This window comes from Rhineura floridana, chromosome 7 (assembly GCF_030035675.1).
Source record: "Rhineura floridana isolate rRhiFlo1 chromosome 7, rRhiFlo1.hap2, whole genome shotgun sequence".
Lineage (NCBI taxonomy): Eukaryota > Metazoa > Chordata > Lepidosauria > Squamata > Rhineuridae > Rhineura > Rhineura floridana.
The window spans coordinates 10,985,865-11,003,839 of NC_084486.1; the positions used below are offsets into that span (position 1 = coordinate 10,985,865).

Here is a 17,975-nt window from a genome sequence, read left to right on the forward strand (position 1 = left end):
CAAAGAAATATGCTACAAAGTTGAAAATAATTCAGAGGAAAACTCTGGGGAAAGTCCTAGAAGACAGGCTCTGATGAAGAGCTAGTAGGTTTGTTTAACATGAAAGAAAGTAAAACATCAAGATGGTCATAGCTGGCAGCTTTAAAATTATAGAGGAAGTCAAAAATAAAACAGATACACTTTTTCGGTCTGAGACTTATATTCAATAGGAATCTCACTTTTAAACGTATTTCTTTATCTATGCATACACTATTTTTGTAAGCTGCCACGCAGCATGAAGGCACCATTTCATGGGATTCGTGGGGAAGCATGGTGGGCATGAGGCAGGCGAGGATGGCAGACCAGCAGGAGAGTGAGGCAGGTATGAGGCGAGCAAGCAAGGTGGGAGAGCAAGGCAGCCCTGGTGAGCTACAGAGGAACAGGCAGAGCAGCCAGGGATAGCTCCTCATCAACCATCCTGCTCTGCTGTTGCGGCCCCCCTCTCACCGACAGCCTCAGTGGTGGAAGGCAAGGAGGAGGGAAGTGGTGGGATAGCAGGATGGTTGCAGAGGCAATGCCCCAGCCACTCCCCACTGTTCCTGTGTGGTTCACCTCAGCCAGCTGCCTCCCTCCTCCTCACAGGAGAAAGTCTAAAGAGGAGGAGAGGAGGAAGCTTGGCAACCCGTGGGGCAGGGGGGAAGAGGAAGCTTAGCAATCATTTGGGAGTGTGTGTGAGAGAGAGACAGAGAGAGTCAGGGGGGGAGTCCGTGTGTGTGTGTGTGTGTGTGTGTGTGTGTGTGTGTGTGTGTGTGTGTGTGTGTGTGTGTGTGTGTGTGCGCTTGGGGGTCCCTGGTTGGCGAGCAGAGTGAGTGGGGGGGTTGCCAAGCAGAGCAAGCACCAACACATTACCTGGCTGTGATAGCGAGGTTGAAGTGAAATGCTCCGCATTTCTCCATCCATTTCTGGGCTTCAAAAGTTTTGTTTACCCCACCCATTTTATTCCCACTGGAAACAGTGGGAGGGAAAGGAGAGGGAGAAGTTTAGAAGTGTGTCTGCTTCTGGAATCCTTTGGATCCGCTTCCCAGAAAGGCCCCTTTATTGGTCTTTAATAAGATCTCCCTCTCTGACATCAGAGCATTCTCAGTGGGGTATATTGGATCCCTGCTATGACCCTTGGGATGATCTCCCAGGGCCCATGGGATTATACAGTACCTTGTTGGTCTTTTTCCTTTCTCTAATGTCTTTCCTCTTGCTCTTTTTCCTGTTCTTCTCCCTCTGTTCTGTGTTTCTCATATCTTTTCCCTTATGTCTTAAAAAAGAAATGGGTGACAGTTCCTTTAGTGTGGAAATGGGTGACAGTGCCTTTAGTGTGGCCTGCCTAAGGTTGGTGCAATCCAGTTATGGATCACTGAAGAGCAGTGGTTTGCTATGTCTGCTGAAAACAAACAAGAAGGAATGAGGCTGGAAGGTGGACTTAGGGTGAACATTAAGGAAAGAAAACATACTCCTAAATATATCCAGATTACTAGAGCTGATCATGAAATTTCCCCTCTTGGTGGCTTTCTATAATGTTTTGAACAGGCACTATTTGAGGGGTGCTTTAGGTTCAGAGTGTGACATATTGGGCAGAAGGGTGGATTTGTTGCACTATTGAGTGAATATAGAATATTGACCAAGTGACATCTACCATGGTGTACTTGGAACCACTTGATAGGGTGGTCATCTGTATTGGAAGCCAATTGCAGAAAATGTTGAGATACATCCATATCCAATTAGAAATCAGGGGAAAGAGGGAAGTACAAAAATACTCCTCACTGCTTGCAGGATCTGTTACAGACAACTGACTTACTAAATGATTTCATGCACATTTCTGTATTTACAGTTACATGTAGACCATTCACCAAGCAGCAACTGTCCACTTGCCACATGGTCATCTGTATTCAGCCTTTGTGTCTCTTGCAACTCTTATCAACCTATAAAACCAAACCTCCCATCCAAATAGTAATTTGCTGTAAGCTTATACATGGGGCTCTCTTAATATGAATAAATACATAAATAAGGCATTCTGCATTGCAATTGTCATCATTTACTATGTACAGATGCCTTTCTGCAAAGTCACCAACTTACACCCAAGGGTCACAGCTACTTAAATGATTTAAAGTAATAAGCTGTAAATGGGCTCATTTTCACTAGAGGGAGTGGATCTGCAGACAGCATATGTCTAGATCAAAGGTTGTCATGTCACTGTCATTCAAGGAGGAAGAGATTCTTGCTTGCTCACTCTTTTTTTTTTTAACAGGTGAAGTATGATATCTAAGGAACAGAGTGTTGTTTGTTCCACTGCCAGGATATACATAATGGAAACATTAGCTCTGGTTTTTTTTTAATCTGTTGACCTAATGGCTTGGCTCCTTAATGTGTTAGAGAGATTTAAACTATATCTCAGGCTGGCTGGTATAAAACAACCTATAGTTTGTGGCCTGACTAGATCATGATGATATAATACGACCCCAGAACAATATGGCTTATTATGACATATCATTGTGTCTGCTTGTTCCCATGGATTTGGGCAAATGCCTCACAAACACAAAATAAAATATTCTGTGGGAAATTTAGTTATTTAAAAATAGGCTTGCAGTGCATCTCTGCCCTCTCCTGCTCCTTTATTCCCTCTCTTTAAAAAAAGAACACACATTTCTTCCATAGCTGCAGTGGGAACTCTAAAGTGCATTTACACCAGTCTGACTTTAATCACACATCAGCTTGACTGATAGTTTACGTTGAAGCATTATTGCAGCTTCTCCTGGTCTGGTTTGGAAATTTGACATTTCTCCTCCCATAATCTTCATTGCAGATTTTTTCAGTATGCATTCCCTGTTGACCCCAGCCTCACCTCCTTCTCTCAACCACCCCTCCCCACCTCCAGACCTGTCTTGCAACCATGCTGGTGTGATTTGCTTTGCTGCTGTTGTTGTCTGTCCTGTACCAACTGCTTGTTCTGAGGCTCTGGCTCTTTTTTGTGCAGGATGTGATTATAATATCATGGATACATGGGAACATAGGACTCAGGCAGTGTTAATAGGAACAGACTTTATTGTCTGGTTACAGAATGGAACTTCCTTGTAGTTGTTTCCTGACTTACCAAGTAAGCCCCTATGGAAGCCCCAGAGGGGCAAACTAGGGCTGACAATACAGAACCTCCCAGTGGCTTTTTTCATACCTTGCATCTTGTCACATTACAACATTCCCTCCCCATTAAGTGTTCACCAAACTACTAAAATAAAACAGAACAATAGCCCCAATGATGATAATATTAATACAAAAAACAAACAAACAGGATGGCTTTATACAGCATAATCTTTCAGATAATCAGGTGGATGTCTCTTAAGCAGGGAACACCTGGAACAACTGTTTCAGCTATAGGTGACTCCTTCAATGGACTTGTATAGTCTGGAACTACTGATGAAGTACAGCTCATCCCTATAGGCACAACTGGACCAACAGTCTCCTCCAAGCTCTCGTAACTGCCCATTGCTGATTCTGAAAAGAGACGTAGGTGGATTACTCAACATCAGTGGAGAAGCCTCTTGTGCTGTGGACAACTCTTTTACTGGGTCCTTATGATTTTCTAAAAGCATTGAAACTCTGCCTCTTAACTGATCAACATGCCTGCTAGCAATCCTCCCATCTTGTAAGGTGAAGGAATAGGAGACAGAACCTGTACCTTTTCTGATGGTAACAGGTATCCAACCCAGTCCTGAGCCAAAATTTCTAGCATAAACTGTGTCAACTTCAATGAAAAAATGTCCCTCAGCATGTCTTTCATGTTGTTGCTTCTGCTTCTGTTGCTTTTGATGCATACGTCCAGTTAGATAGGGATACAACAGGTCCAGCCTTCGCATCAATTTCCTTCTCATCAACATCTCTGCTGGTGATAATCCCATGGTAGATTGAGGTATAATTCTCTAGTTAAACAAGTAACAAGTAAGCTTTATTTTGAGGTTGTCACTGGGAATTCTGGCAATGCTTTCTTGAAAAGATTGGACAGTCCACTTAGCCAAGCCACTCAGCAAGCCATTTGATGAAGGATGATGTGGTGCAGACGTAACATGCTGAATGCCATTCTGTTTCATAAAAGTCTTAAACTGATGACTAGTAAACATGTTTCCATTATCAGTTACCAACATCTCTGGCAATCCATGTATACTAAAACTAATCCTTAAATTTTCAATTGTAGCTGCAGTAGACATGGGATAAATATCTACCCATTTGGAATGGGCATCCACAAGTAGAAACATTTTACTTAGGAATTAACCAGCATAATCTACATGAATTCTCCTTGGCCACTCCCATGGATTCTGGGGAGCAACACTAAGGCAATTTATGACTCTCCTGACATGCTGCACAGGTGTGTACCTTGTGTTCAATCTCCAAGTCCATTCCCAGCCACTACAGGTAGCTTCTAGCTAATCCTTTCATTTTGGTAATTCCAGCATGGGCCTAGTGTAGATCATTTTAAAATAGTCTCACGTCCTTGTTGTGGAATTACCACACAGGCTCCCCACAGCACACATTCATCATGTACACTTAGTTACCAACAACGTTGGTAATATGGTGCTAATTCCCTATCTTCTAAGGCAGCCTTTCTCAACCAGTGCCTCCAGATGCTGTTGGACCACAACTCCCATCAGCCTCAGCCAGCATTGCCAATGGTCAGGAAAGATGGGAATTGTGGTCCAACAACATCTGGAGGCACACTGGTTGGGAAAGGCTGTTCTAAGGCATTGGGCCATTCCCTTGAAACAAATTATCTTTGGCCAACACCAGATCTGTGTCAGTCCATAAATTACTTTGTATTGCTGTCACTGCGGAAGCAGCAATGCAATCCATCAGTAGTGAATGAATGAACTGCCTTCAAGTTGATCCTGATTTATGGTGACCCTATGAATAGGGTTTTCATGGTAAACCACTAGCAATGGCAATTGTTGCACTTTGACCTTATAGGTGACTGCCACTTTGGTGGTGCCAACAAATTTAAGAGCTTTTCCTGTATATATGCACAATTTTATTTTACTTGGCTGTAGTAAAAGTGCCTCGCCAGATTTCCATATGGCCTCATTCAAGGCCTGACTCATAAGAGTCACACTGCATCCTATATGTAACTCAAATGCTATCTTTTTGTTGTTACAATTTGAATAGGGTCCACCTTGGGAATTAATGTTTCATTTATACCATGGATAGTATAGGCTATCTCCTCTTCTATACTTCCAGGACTTGCCTCTTCCAGTGCATATGCCCTGGGAGGGTTGCATTTTTTCCCCTGTACATCCTTGTAAGGATGCACCCTATTCCTTCGCTCCACATAGCTAAAGTGGCCTGTAAGGCCACAATTGTGTCATTTTTCTTTTTGAAATCTTCAGGACTTTGGTGTGTGCTTTCCTCCACAAATGGAAGCAGCCTTCCTCATACTTCTAAGTGTCCCTTACAGGTCCTATAGACACCTCCTTGCATCAGCTATGTGGTTTTCTTCCCATCAGTTCCCAGGAAAGATTTGCAGATCTGCCCACTTGCATTGGCTGCCTGTATGTTTCAGACCTCAATTCAAGGTGCTGGTTTTAACCTATAAATTTTTACACGGCTTGGGACCACAATACCTGATGGAACGCCTCTCCCGATACAAACCAACCCGTACACTACGCTCAACATCTAAGGCCCTCCTCCGGGTGCCTACTCCGAGGGAAGCTCGGAGGGTGGCAACAAGGGAGAGGGCCTTCTCAGTGGTGACCCTCAAATTATGGAATGATTTCTGTGACGAGGTGCGCCTGGCACCATCACTGTTATTTTTTCGGTGCCAGGTCAAGACTTTTCTTTTTCCCCAGGCATTTTATCATGTGTTTTTAAATTTGTTTTAAATGTTTAAATTGTGTTTTAAATTGTTTTTAAAAGATGTGTTTTAAATTTGTATAAATAAGATAAATAAATAATAAATAAAATCCTTTACACTTTTGTTTGCAGATTCCATAGCCAGGGCCAGCTTTAAAGCGGAGGCAAAGGTTACTTGTGGTTCAGACAGGAGTCTTCTCTGCATTTTCTCACCATTAATTCCATATACTAGGCTGCCCCTTAACATCTGAGATAGGATTGCACCATAATTGCAGTTCTGAGAGAGCTTCCTCAGTGCTGCCACAAACTCTTCTACTGTCTCTCCAGACTACCTTGATAGTTAAATCATTCTGCTATCTTACTGGGTGTTGGGTTAAAATGATTCTTCACAGATTTACTAATTCTTCATAAATTGTGTCTACTGGATTTGCAGGAGTTAACAGATTTCTCATTAGATTGTAGGTAGAAGACCCTACACAACAGAGAAAGGCTGCCCTCTTTATCTTCAGCTATGATATCATCGGCACTAAAAAAACTGACTTAGAATTTCACAGTACTCTTCCCAGGTTTGCTGTTGCTGATCAAACTGTGAGAGTCCCCAGTGTGACAGCAATTTTCTCTCTGGAAAAGGAGTACTCACAAAAGAGAGTTAGGCCTTTCACTTATGGAGGCTAACAGGTTCAATTCTACTTTGTCGCCATATGTAATATCATGGAAACCAGGATTCGGGCAGTGTTAACAGAAACAGACTTTATTATCTGGTTACAGAATGGAACTTCTTTGTTCCATTGTTCCATGGCGCATGCATGCCATCAGCCAAGATGGCGGCAGAGGCTTCAGCCCCTTAGGGAAACCTTAGCCACCATCTTGGTTAAGGGCAGCGCTGCACGCACAGCCACACAACACAGCCGAGAAAGGTAGGTTGAGCGAGGCAATGGCGGGGGGGTCTGAAATTCCCACCCTGCGATATGTGGCAGTGATCCTGCTGCAAATCACGGAAGGGGAGTGGAGGGGCCCCTGTAACCCCAGGGGCCCTCAGCCAGGGCTCCACCTGGCTGCCCTTTGGAGCCAGCCCTGCTGACTAACCAATAAAGCCCCTATGAAAACACCAGAGAGACAACCTAAGGCTGACAATACAGAACCCCCCCCCAGTGGCTATTTTCATACCTTGCATCATGGCATATTACAACAGTGATGTTGCCATGGTCTAAAATGTTCTATTTCACTTTATATCTTTGGTAGAAGGGAAGAGCATGGCTGAAATTTCCTTCGTAGTTTCTTAAAAATATTAACCCCTGTGAAAACGGGGTGATTTTCTTCTGCTTCTTTTGCTAGGACTGGGGGAGGATTTCTCTGAATTTGGGGGGAGTGAGTTACCACTTACCTTACCAGATTTTGCCAGAGAGTGTTGCTGGCAAAAACCTGTGGAGAGAGCCTCACGCTGCTTCCCAATGGCTACACTTCCCGGAGTCCCTTTGGGGCAAAGCAATGCAGTTTGCAGTGAATGATAAGATGTGGAGAAAATCTTGCATCACTGTTTAAAGTTTTTTTTTAAAAAAAGGTGGGGTAGGGGAACAAGTCTTGCCATTTCATAAGGGTAAGTGGGAATCTGCTCCTGAAAATTTCAGAAAAATTTCTTTCACACACACACACACACACACACACACTCATTCCTACCCAAGGAAATAAATTTTCAAAAATGTTGAGACAGCTCTAGAAGAACTAGTGGACACCAGCAAGTATACTAGCAAGTACATTCCTGCCCTCATGAATACAGCAGACGATCCATCTATTTGGATCATACTATGTATGTTCATTTATTCATGTATAAGGTTACTTTAGCCAAAAAACACGAACATTAAAAAAATGCAGAACTGCTCCAGGGACTTGGCATGAATTTTGCCTAACATGCTCACTAGTCAAATTGTTTCCACCTCATCCAGATTTTCCCTGTCCACCCTAGGGCTGTGCTGACTCCTCAAATTGGGTTGTAATCAACGAAGTCCTACTCAGAGTAGAGCCACTGAAATTGATGAACTTAAGCTAGTCTTGTCTATTAACATAACTGTTAATTGAATAGTCTGAATAGGACCAGTATGGAATACCTCCAATTGTCTTTATTTCCACAATTCAAGGGAGTGGGTGGGAGGAGAAGCAGAGGTGAGAGTGCAGATCTTTTTTTTTTTTAAAAAGAACTTTCGAATGACGGGATGGTGTGGAGCTTACCTTAGGAACTGTTACTTCCAACAGTTTTTAAAAGCTCCACCCTTGCTCTCAGCAGCACAGGATTCTTTGCACACAAGACTGTGGCCCAGCAGGGCTTCTGGAATGACCATGTGACCATCATCATTCCAAGAAGCCATGTCGGACTAGAATCTTTCAGCAGAGAACGCCGGGCTACTGCAAGTGAACATGGGGCTTTTAAGAAGGCACTCCTGCAGACTTTCATACTGAATGCACGGGGGGCTAGGAAGAACTGTGTGACCTCAGCCAAGGGCTGAAAGCATGTCCCTGCTGTATAAATGCTTTTCTTTTGGTGAATCATGCCTGCATAGGATTAAACTACATGAATAGCTATCCATCTTAAGCACAGCAATATTTTAACATTCCATTGATTCATTCATTTACATACCACCTTGCAATATAGTTTCCAAATCCATTTACAATGTAAAACAAAAGTTTAAACATAAAAAACCCGGTAAAACCATGTTAAAAGCAGAAAAACTAAAATAATTATGACAGCAGAAAGAGGGAAAAGAGATAAATTCACTTCCAAAATGTAAGAGGAATAGGAATGTTTTCACATACTTCCTTAAGGTAACCCAGAGAATAAACAACCCCCCCCAACTGAAAGAGACACTGAAAGTTCTGGGGCCACCACTGAAAAGACACTGCTCCTTATAAGTGACAACTGGACTTCCATAAAGAACAGAACTTGGAGCAGGTTCTCATTGGTTGATTCCAAATTTGGTGGAGGAGGGGGTCATATAGATGAAAGCGCTCCTTGAAATAGTCTAGTCCCAGATCGTTTAGGGCACATGTGGGAAACCTTCAGTCCTCCAGATGTTTCTGAACTACAACTCCTATCAGCCCTGGCCTGTGACAGTGCTTGTTCAGCAATATCTGGAGGGCCAAAGGTTCCCAACACCTGATTTAGGGTGTTCATTGTTAAAACCAGCATCTTGTATTAAAAATAAACATTAAACTAATTAAGTTGCTTTAAAACTGATGAAATATGTTAATTGCAGCTTATTCCTGCCATGGGTAGAGCAGGTGAAGTCCTCTGACATTCTTCAAGTGTAACCCCACATAGTCAGGTCTCTATCTTGTAGCAGGCATAGCTGACAAACCAACTAAGGTTGGCAAAAGACACTCCAGGCCACAGCTGCCACTTGAGTATCCAGGAATGTGCCCTTTTAAGAAAAATATGACCTGTTCTTGACTATATTTTTCTTGATGAAATGTTATGGAAAATAGTAACAAGAGAGTGCCATAGTTTTAAATACTGATTTGAATATTTGACCCAGCAGCATGATTCCGCATCTTGAAAAATTCATAGATTGTAACCTAACTGTCCGAGAGTTCTGACCAATGCACACTAAATATTTAAAGAAGACCTCCCCAAAATTAAATGCTTTAGTATGCATGTGCATACTTATGGGGAAAATTGGGCTCCCTCCCTAAACCCCAGCTCTGGAAGGTCTATTGTGCTGACATTACAATGTAGTATTCAAGTGAGACCAATCTCTCAGCACATGCGAACGATTGCAAGATTGTTACTTACCCGTTATAATTAGAACATCCATTCCACAGAGGGAAAACATTTAAAAGATAAAGAGTGTATTTAAAAATGAATCTTCCCAGTGCAATTTTTTCATAATTATAGTTTTAACAGCTTATGGTGATGGTGGAAGCGGCTACTTAAGAAAAATTAGGAGCCTCATTTGGGGGAAGATGATCCCTCAAGAGACCTCATGTTGTCATTTTTCAAGAGCCTGAACAGGGAGCTTGTTCTGAATAGAGCTCACAGCTCTTGACTCATTGAAAGTATACTTAGCTTATTATGACCAGTGCCAGATATTTTAATTAAGAATGCCACATTTGTCATTAAATGCGGGGATCTCATTCCCTCTTCTTCTTCTTTTACACATATTTGTGGAATTATTTTCTGAAGATGCAACCATATAAACAAATTGTACACACACAGAGAGAGAACATGATGGGGTGGGGGAACTGTGTCCCCTACAGAGACAGAAGCACTTGGTTTCCTAAATCCACACACGCTGTACCTGATCATGAAATGCTTTTACTATAGCACACAAGCCCCTATAATTTCCACAGCTGCTAAGTCTGTGTGTGTGTGTGTTGGGAGGGGACATTTTGTATGTGTGTGTGGGAAGAAGGGATGGATCACTGTCACCTCATTTAAATTATAAGGACACCTATTGTTTTACAAATAACCTTCATGATAAAAATAAAGTCTTGTGGCACCATTTTCAACTGTGCTTTTATCAGGGCCCTCTGAGCAGAAGTGTGTACACAATCTGCCCGGCAATCGGATCACAGCTGTGCGCCTTGGTGGGGACTCTCAGCAGAGACAACACTTTGTTAATTTAAACAATTATAGACTGCAGGAGTTCAAGAAAAAATTCAGCTGACTTTAACTGTCACTAGCCCAAGCACCTTTATCCCCAGGTGAGCAGCAGCAGCAGCTGGATTTCATTTCTTGCTGCCAGACTGTCCAACATCTTTGCTGAACATCCCAGGAACTGAGCGCCTTTACTTTAAGGATTTTATTCAAGGTGACAGCTCCTCACACTTTAGTGTTCAGATCACCTCAAGTAGCTGAGATCTCAGTGAAAATGAGAGCATTTCTGCGGCAAACTCCACATTTAGATTGACTGAGGTTATCCTTAGGCCTCTAGGACCCAACCTCCATGACAGAACAAGCCTGCCAGGAACTTTAAAACTACAGTAGAGTTTGTAATGATGTCTGGGGAGAAATCTTCTGCAGGAACCACAGAGAATACTATAAGTGATAGGAAAGGATGTCAGGTTTCGTTAGGGCTGGAGACAGTGTTAGAATATACGTGGCATAATATGGCACCGGTATCTCTGTCAGCGACTCTGTTTTCTGTCACCGCACACAATTCCAGGCCTGTCTGTAGCCCTGACAGTGTCTTTTCAGATCAGGTTATTGCCAGCCCAAAGACTCGCTCAGCACACCACCAGATAGCCCCCTTTGTTTGAAACCTGCCCTTTTGTCATCAACGTACTTGATGTCTATTTAAAATCTGATGGTGAATGCAGTATCTGTTTTCCTGTCAAGAGATCATTGACAATATTAATACCTCATGTCCTTGCCTCATTTTCCAAGCGCTGACACCTAGCTGCAGTCTCCAGCATTCATCAAAGAGCACACTCTCACCAGAATTTCCATAAACAGCCTTAGTCCCAGTCTCTGAGAAATATGGCAGCCCTCACAGAGGACTGTTATCAATGCTAGCTGCCAAAGGAGCCTGAGGAATGTTGTTAATTAAAAACAAAATAAAACTAATGCTATTTTTTTTTATAAAAAACAATTCATGGTCTTTCAGTTGGGGTACTTAAAATCTACAAGCCCATTCAGTCTTATGAAAAAGGAGTAATGATATCCACAGTCTTCATGAGGAAATGCCATTCTAGAGTATAAAAGCCCAGTTTTTCATTCATGATGTCCTAGGAAATGACTTAGGGATAGGAGAATCTCTTTTTGGACCCTAACACTTTCATATCTTTCACCTATAAGTCTATTCCATTTTTCTGCATTTATCTGATTGTTTTATTTAAAAAGTGCAGGAAAATTTGCAATTAAATACTTAGTTAGATGTATTCTCTCTCAAAATTTGCATTTCAAAACATATTCTTTCAAAATACACATTTTAAAATGTATATTATCAAGAATTCAAAGTGTAAAACAAGAGAAAAAAATCCAGACCCCTGTTGTACTTTTTTCTGTCAGCGGTCTCATAATTTGTTGAAATTAATTAAAAGTCAGCCATGTTCACAGAGTACCGATAATCCTATTGCTGACTTTGCCCCATACTCTGACCTTTATCTTCTGCAGTTTAAGAGTTAAAAAAATGCATGGCTGATTTTTAATTATTTTAAGAAATTTAACATTGAAGTCTATTATAGCATCGGGCATGCTCAGTAAGAACCATCAGTGTTATAAAAGCCAGACTCACAACTGTTTGGCTTGGTTGATCGGGGGCCTCACCCACACCAGACATTTATTTCACTTTAGACAATCATGACTTCCCCGAAAGAATCCTGCTAAATGTAGTTTATAAAGGGTGCTAAGAGTTGCTAGGAGACTCCTATTTCCCTGACAGAGCTCCAGTGGCCAGGGTCACCGATTAGTGGTAGAGCATCTGCTTTGTACATAGACAGTCCCAGGTTCAATCCCTGGCATCTCCAGGTAAGGCTTGGGAAGATCCTTGTCTGAAACCTTGTGGAGGCACTGCCGGCCATGCAGAGTAGACAATACTGAGCTAGATGGATCAGTGGTCTGACTCTGTCTAAGGCAGCTTCCTATGTTCCTTCATTCAGTATGAAATGATTTTGAGTATCTGCCTGTGTTGGTTGGCATACAGCAGTATTTAGTGGTGGTTGAATTTTATATTTGACAGGCATTGGTATTTAGTACTTGATTGATGGCATGCAGTAAAATCTGACAGAAGACAGTTTATATCCAATTTCAAAACAATCATGAGAGGCCTAAAGATACATATTTGTATATAACTTAGTTGTCTGGACGATTTACAGAAACATTAAGGATACAATTCAACGTTTTACACAATAAAACACTAAAGCCAATAGTAAAATACTGTGTATCACAACAGAAAACCCACATGAACACAGCAACTGAAACCATTTCAAACCAGCAAAAGGGACCTTAATTTTTTAAATAGAAGATATTCACCTAGCACTTAAAAGATGGGCACCAAGTGAGCCTGTCTGTGGAAGGCATTCCATAAGTGAGGCACCATCATCAGAAAGGTCCTCAAAAAGGCAAAAAGTGCTTTGGATATGTCTGCAGTATTCACATTTTGATGTGCAATTTCCTATTCAAAGACAGAGTGGCTAAATAAGAATATGAAATCAAATTGATTCTAATATTCATTTCAGCATTAGAAACATGTTTGGTGGGCAGTGTATAACTTTAAATTTAGTAAATACATTTAGTTTTGTGGCACCTTGTCTCAGAACATGGAGGTCACATTCAGTTATCATGACTAATAGCCATTGATACATTTATCATCCCTGAATTTATATTTCCCCTTTTAAAAACTCCATCTTAGCTAGTGGCCATCTCCACATCTCATGATGGTGAATTCTATATGGTGCTTACATGTCAATTGATGAAGGACTCTGTTTTATCTGCCCTGAACCGAAGTTGACTCCAGAGCAGACCTCCCTGTTTCATTTTTCTTTAATTTAAAGCAACAGCTTTAACATAAGCAAAGAGAAGCGGGGCTTTGAGTTTAGGATTTGGAACTACCTGCCTGTAGAAGTCCATCTCACTTCTTCATTACTGGCTGGTAAAAACCTGCCTTTTTAGGAAGGTGTTTGATTTGTAATTTACTTTTATCTGCCTCTGGTTTTGAAAACTGATATGGCTGCTGCGTTTTGTTATTTTTATTATTGCCTTCTGTTGTTACAGTGTTAAATCCTAAGGACTTTTTTCTTGTTGTTCACCATCTTGAGCTAACCCTTTCAGAGGAAAGGCTAGATATAAACAATTTAATAAACAAATAGGTGAGGCTTTATTTCTAATTAATGACACTGGCTGATACTTCCCAATTTTCTCCATACATGTGGAGGAGAAAAGAGATTATGTCAGTCATGTTAGATATCCAGGGATGGGTATAACACCTGACTAGGGCATACATGCATAAAATCCAGTGTGGATATGGTATGTTCCCTGATACAAACTGAATAATTTGAGCATGCATTAATCTTGGGCTTGTTCAGACCATACTAAAAACCCATTTTTTTTCTTATTGGAATTGTCTGCTGGTAGTCCAAACCTAATTGTTTTGCACATTCTTTGTACTCAAATCAATCTTTTTTCCTCATCCATACTTTTGTTTACACACTCCCCCTCCTTCCTTCTCATCTTGTGTTGCTGATTGGCTCAGATCAGAAGGGAGAGGGGTGGGGAGCCAATGGGAACCCAACAGAAGCTGGAGATGTGGAAGGAGTAATAACTGTTTGTAATAACTGTTTCTCTCCTTTTCACCTTATAACTGGTATGAGAAACGGTGGATTAAAGGAAGGGAAAATGTAGGAAGGCAGTCATTAGCAGCCAGCACCATATGGCAGAGGTAGAATTTATGGAGACACAAGGGGCTTACATTGCAGATTAAATGGAAATATGGATGAGACCTGTATCTTTCATTTATATACCACATTCAAATACGAGAGCCGTGCTTGGATGTCTAGCAGGACAGGTACACACAGTGGGCAGGGCAAGAAGACTGAATCTTGCTCCCCAACCCACACATATGGAAAAGACAGGGGGAGGGGAGTTCAGTTCAGTCCAGGCTATATAGCCTAATTTCCAAGTTGGGTTGCTAAGCATACAGAAGTTTTTATAGAACAGAATTCTCAGCCTTAGGAGCAGAAGAAGGTAAGGTAATCTCCTTGCAACATGTTACTGTTACACATCATCTTAAATGCTAACCTTTTTGTTTCCCTTTTGCTGCAGGTGTTCTAGGGAAATGCCGCTATGTCTACTATGGGAAGCATTCTGAAGGCAACCGATTCATATGCGATGACCAGCTCTGAGGCAAACTGTGCATCTGCCAAGCCATCCATGTTAGCCACACACCCCACACCCATATACAGAAAAGCACACAGTGCACCCACATCTTTAAAAGGGGGGGGGAAGTATGTGTAAACCAAAGTTCTCCAGTACCTTCTGCTGACTTTGCCAGACCTGTCAAAATCATCCTTTTGCTTTAGCCAGAGTAGTCACATAGAGATTGACATGATTGCCTTTGCAGGTCCCATCCACCAGTGTGACAGACAGCTGCAGCGAAGCACCAGGCCTGACAGGAAGAGCACCATGATGGATTGCCTGGCCCAATTGCTGCTCACAGAAGGGCAAAAGTCACACCTGAGGCCTCACTGAGCATGCTCAGCTGCTTTTAACAGAACTAACCTGTTTTATCAATAGCTTGCTTGTTGAGTAAGAAAATTGTGTGTGTGTGTGTGTGTGTACACATACAAATACACACGCACACGCACACGCACACACACACACACACACACACACACACACACTTAACCTGGCTGCTATTAGAGATTTTCAAAGAGCACTCCCTCCTTGTCTGCCTTTATTATTCTCAGGGAATAAGCTTATGCTGGACACTCCGTATGATATTGGAGAATAAGATGGTTTTGATGTTTCTTTCTGGGGGGAAATATCAAAAGCTGTCAGAAATGTGATTTAACTTTAATTGCTGGAGGGAGTGGTGGAAATCATTTGATAGAATTCAGAAGTGTTAATATTAATTCCTAGCTGGTCACCAGCAGATTTTTTCAAAGTTGTTGTTGGGGGGGGGTCTTTTTCTTTTTTTTGCAGAGCTGAGGTTTAGTAATAAAAGTTTAGGAAAGGAAAGAACATAGGGAATACAACAAAAACTGCTGATTTGGATTAATGTTGGAAAGGAAAAGTGACAAAAGACTCTGAGCGCTCTCCTTAACATTAACTCATGGAAATCAGAACCCCATACATTTATTAGTATGTCCTTAAGCAGTATTGATTGACCTTTTCTTTTGAACTACTCATCTGTATGAATCCAAATGAAGCAAGCCACACCCCTTGCCTTTTTGCTAACTGAAATTAGACTTTTCTTAAAGGATTATTTTGCATTGTATTTTTTGGAGGGCAATGGTTAGTCCCCTAAATATAAAACTAGCTTGTGTTTGTGTCATGAAAGCTGTTACCACCCAGGGGCTCATGAAGTCTTCTGTGAAATGGGTTAGTGGTCTCATGCCAGAAGTAGCCATTACAGCTGATATGTGGCTGCAACTGAAAACAGCAGCCCAAGGTCTCCTCCCCCTTCCTCCTCCGTAAACAACTAATAATAGAAAGTGGTGTGATGTCATCACACTCTGAATTCCTCTGCTCCTGCTCTGCAGGGAAGCATGATGGACTTCCACCTCGTATAATTTATACTACTGGCTGTTACCAGTGAAGAGAGGAGGACGAGCATCTGCTGAACTGCTGTTGTCAGTGGCCGCCTTGCACCTGCGACAGCATCTAGCTCTAGCCTCCATTTGCTTCCTATGTTGAGGACATGTTCACAATGTGGAAAGGCAGATCACATGATCTTATGTGAGGAATGGACTTTACTTAGCTTTATCTACTCATATCTTAACTTTTGTATTTGAAAGAAAAGGTTTTGCATATACTAAACCAGGTTCCTGGCTGATTACCATATTTTCCGTAGTAGTACCAGCTAGATTCATACAGCATCTAACCCGGGGTAGCCAGCATGGTGCCTTCTAGATGCTGTTGGACTCCAATTCACATCATCCCTGACTGATAGTCAGGAGGTTCAAGCCCATGTTGGCTACCCCTGAGCTAACCTGACATATTCATACATATCTGCATCCATACAGAAAGTGTCATTGAGCTCTGTTTCCATGTACAGTACAAAGAGCAATATGGCATCAGGTCAAGAGGAAGATCTGACCCATGTTGAATTTGGGAGCCAGTGTAAATTCAGAAAGCCTGATATTTTGATGCATGTATGTAAGCTCTGCAGCTGCATTCCAGTGCGTATCTGAATCTTGTCACTATTCCTGTATTACTGTACTTTATGCATGCATTTTTATATATAGGTATGACTTTCCATGTAGAAGAATATTAATGTGAGAATTCTACATTTTGAGTTGATTGGAAAGGAATTGCCTTGCAAACAACCCATAAGAATCCATTTTAAGGAATTATTAATTGGTAATTAAAATAAATTCTGATTCAAAGGGCTTAAAACTAGAGGACTGGAGACACTGGTATGACATTAGTACTTATAAGAAAGTTTTGGGGGAAAGTTGAATCCATTTCTTCAAAATAACTGCAAGCTGTAAGCCATGCTCATTTACATTTGACTGGCTGTTTTGAAGAGTAAGTTTATGTTTTGACCATGGCAGTGGAGTTCGAAACAGGGCTGTTTGAAATAACCTTGTGTCACATTCAGTCTGGTTGGATATCGCTTCTTGTCTGTATCAATGCCTTTTTAACCCTAACCCTCAAACAATAAAATGCACTTGCAAACTGATCACAAGGCTTTTGTATTTTTCCCTCTCCCTTCCCCGCAATGGTATTTTTTTTTAACCATATATATCACTCTCAGGCTTTCCACCCTTTGGAGGCAAAAGTATTTTGGGAATGCATTGTGACCAGAGTTTGGTATTATTCTCAGCCTAATTTGTTTTGAGATTAGTTGGTTTGTTTCAATGTTGCATCTAGCAACTTTAATTAAAATCAGTATAATTATCTAACTCTTCTTGAGCTACACAGTCTAGCGCAGCCTTTCCCAACCAGTGTGCCTCCAGATGTTGTCGGACCACAGTTCCCATCTTTCCTGACCATTGGCAATGCTGGCTGAGGCTGATGGGAGTTGTGGTCCAACAACATCTGGAGGCACACCGGTTGGGAAAGGCTAGCGTATTTACTTGTTTGGCTGCAGCAGATTAACAATCAGTATCTGTCTACATTTTCCCTACAATAAAATATCGCACAAAGGTTTTGTTATTGGTCAGGCCTGTTATCAGCCCCCAGCATGGCTGGGCAAATGGAGGGCCCAGGCACCTTGGTGGGGCCCACCAGAGCTGATGCATTGCCTGTAGGCTCTTGCCATCACCTTCCGTCATCCTTCTTCCAGAGGAAGGGATGGAGTGGCTGCTTGTTTTGATCAGAGCTAGGCAGCCATCATTTGTATGCCCCCTCATGCAGTTCTTGGCATTGATTCCCACCTAGCCTACTGCTGCAGCTGTTTTTGCAACTATAGCTGAGTAAACTTGCCAGCCAGCCCAGAAGGGGAAGGAGGAGGAGGAAA

The 17,975-nt window shown here is 41.8% G+C and overlaps 1 protein-coding gene across 1 annotated transcript in view; it reads left to right on the top strand.

The window, feature by feature from the left end:
• The window catches only part of LRMDA (leucine rich melanocyte differentiation associated), a 1,400,324-nt gene extending 1,383,138 nt beyond the window's left edge, over positions 1-17,186 (top strand). The window contains exon 7 of the mRNA XM_061634875.1: positions 14,615-17,186. Coding sequence (XP_061490859.1) covers positions 14,615-14,694 — 80 coding nt within the window. The 3' untranslated portion in view covers positions 14,695-17,186. The remainder of the gene's footprint in view (positions 1-14,614) is intronic.
• Positions 17,187-17,975: the final 789 nt, after the last annotated feature.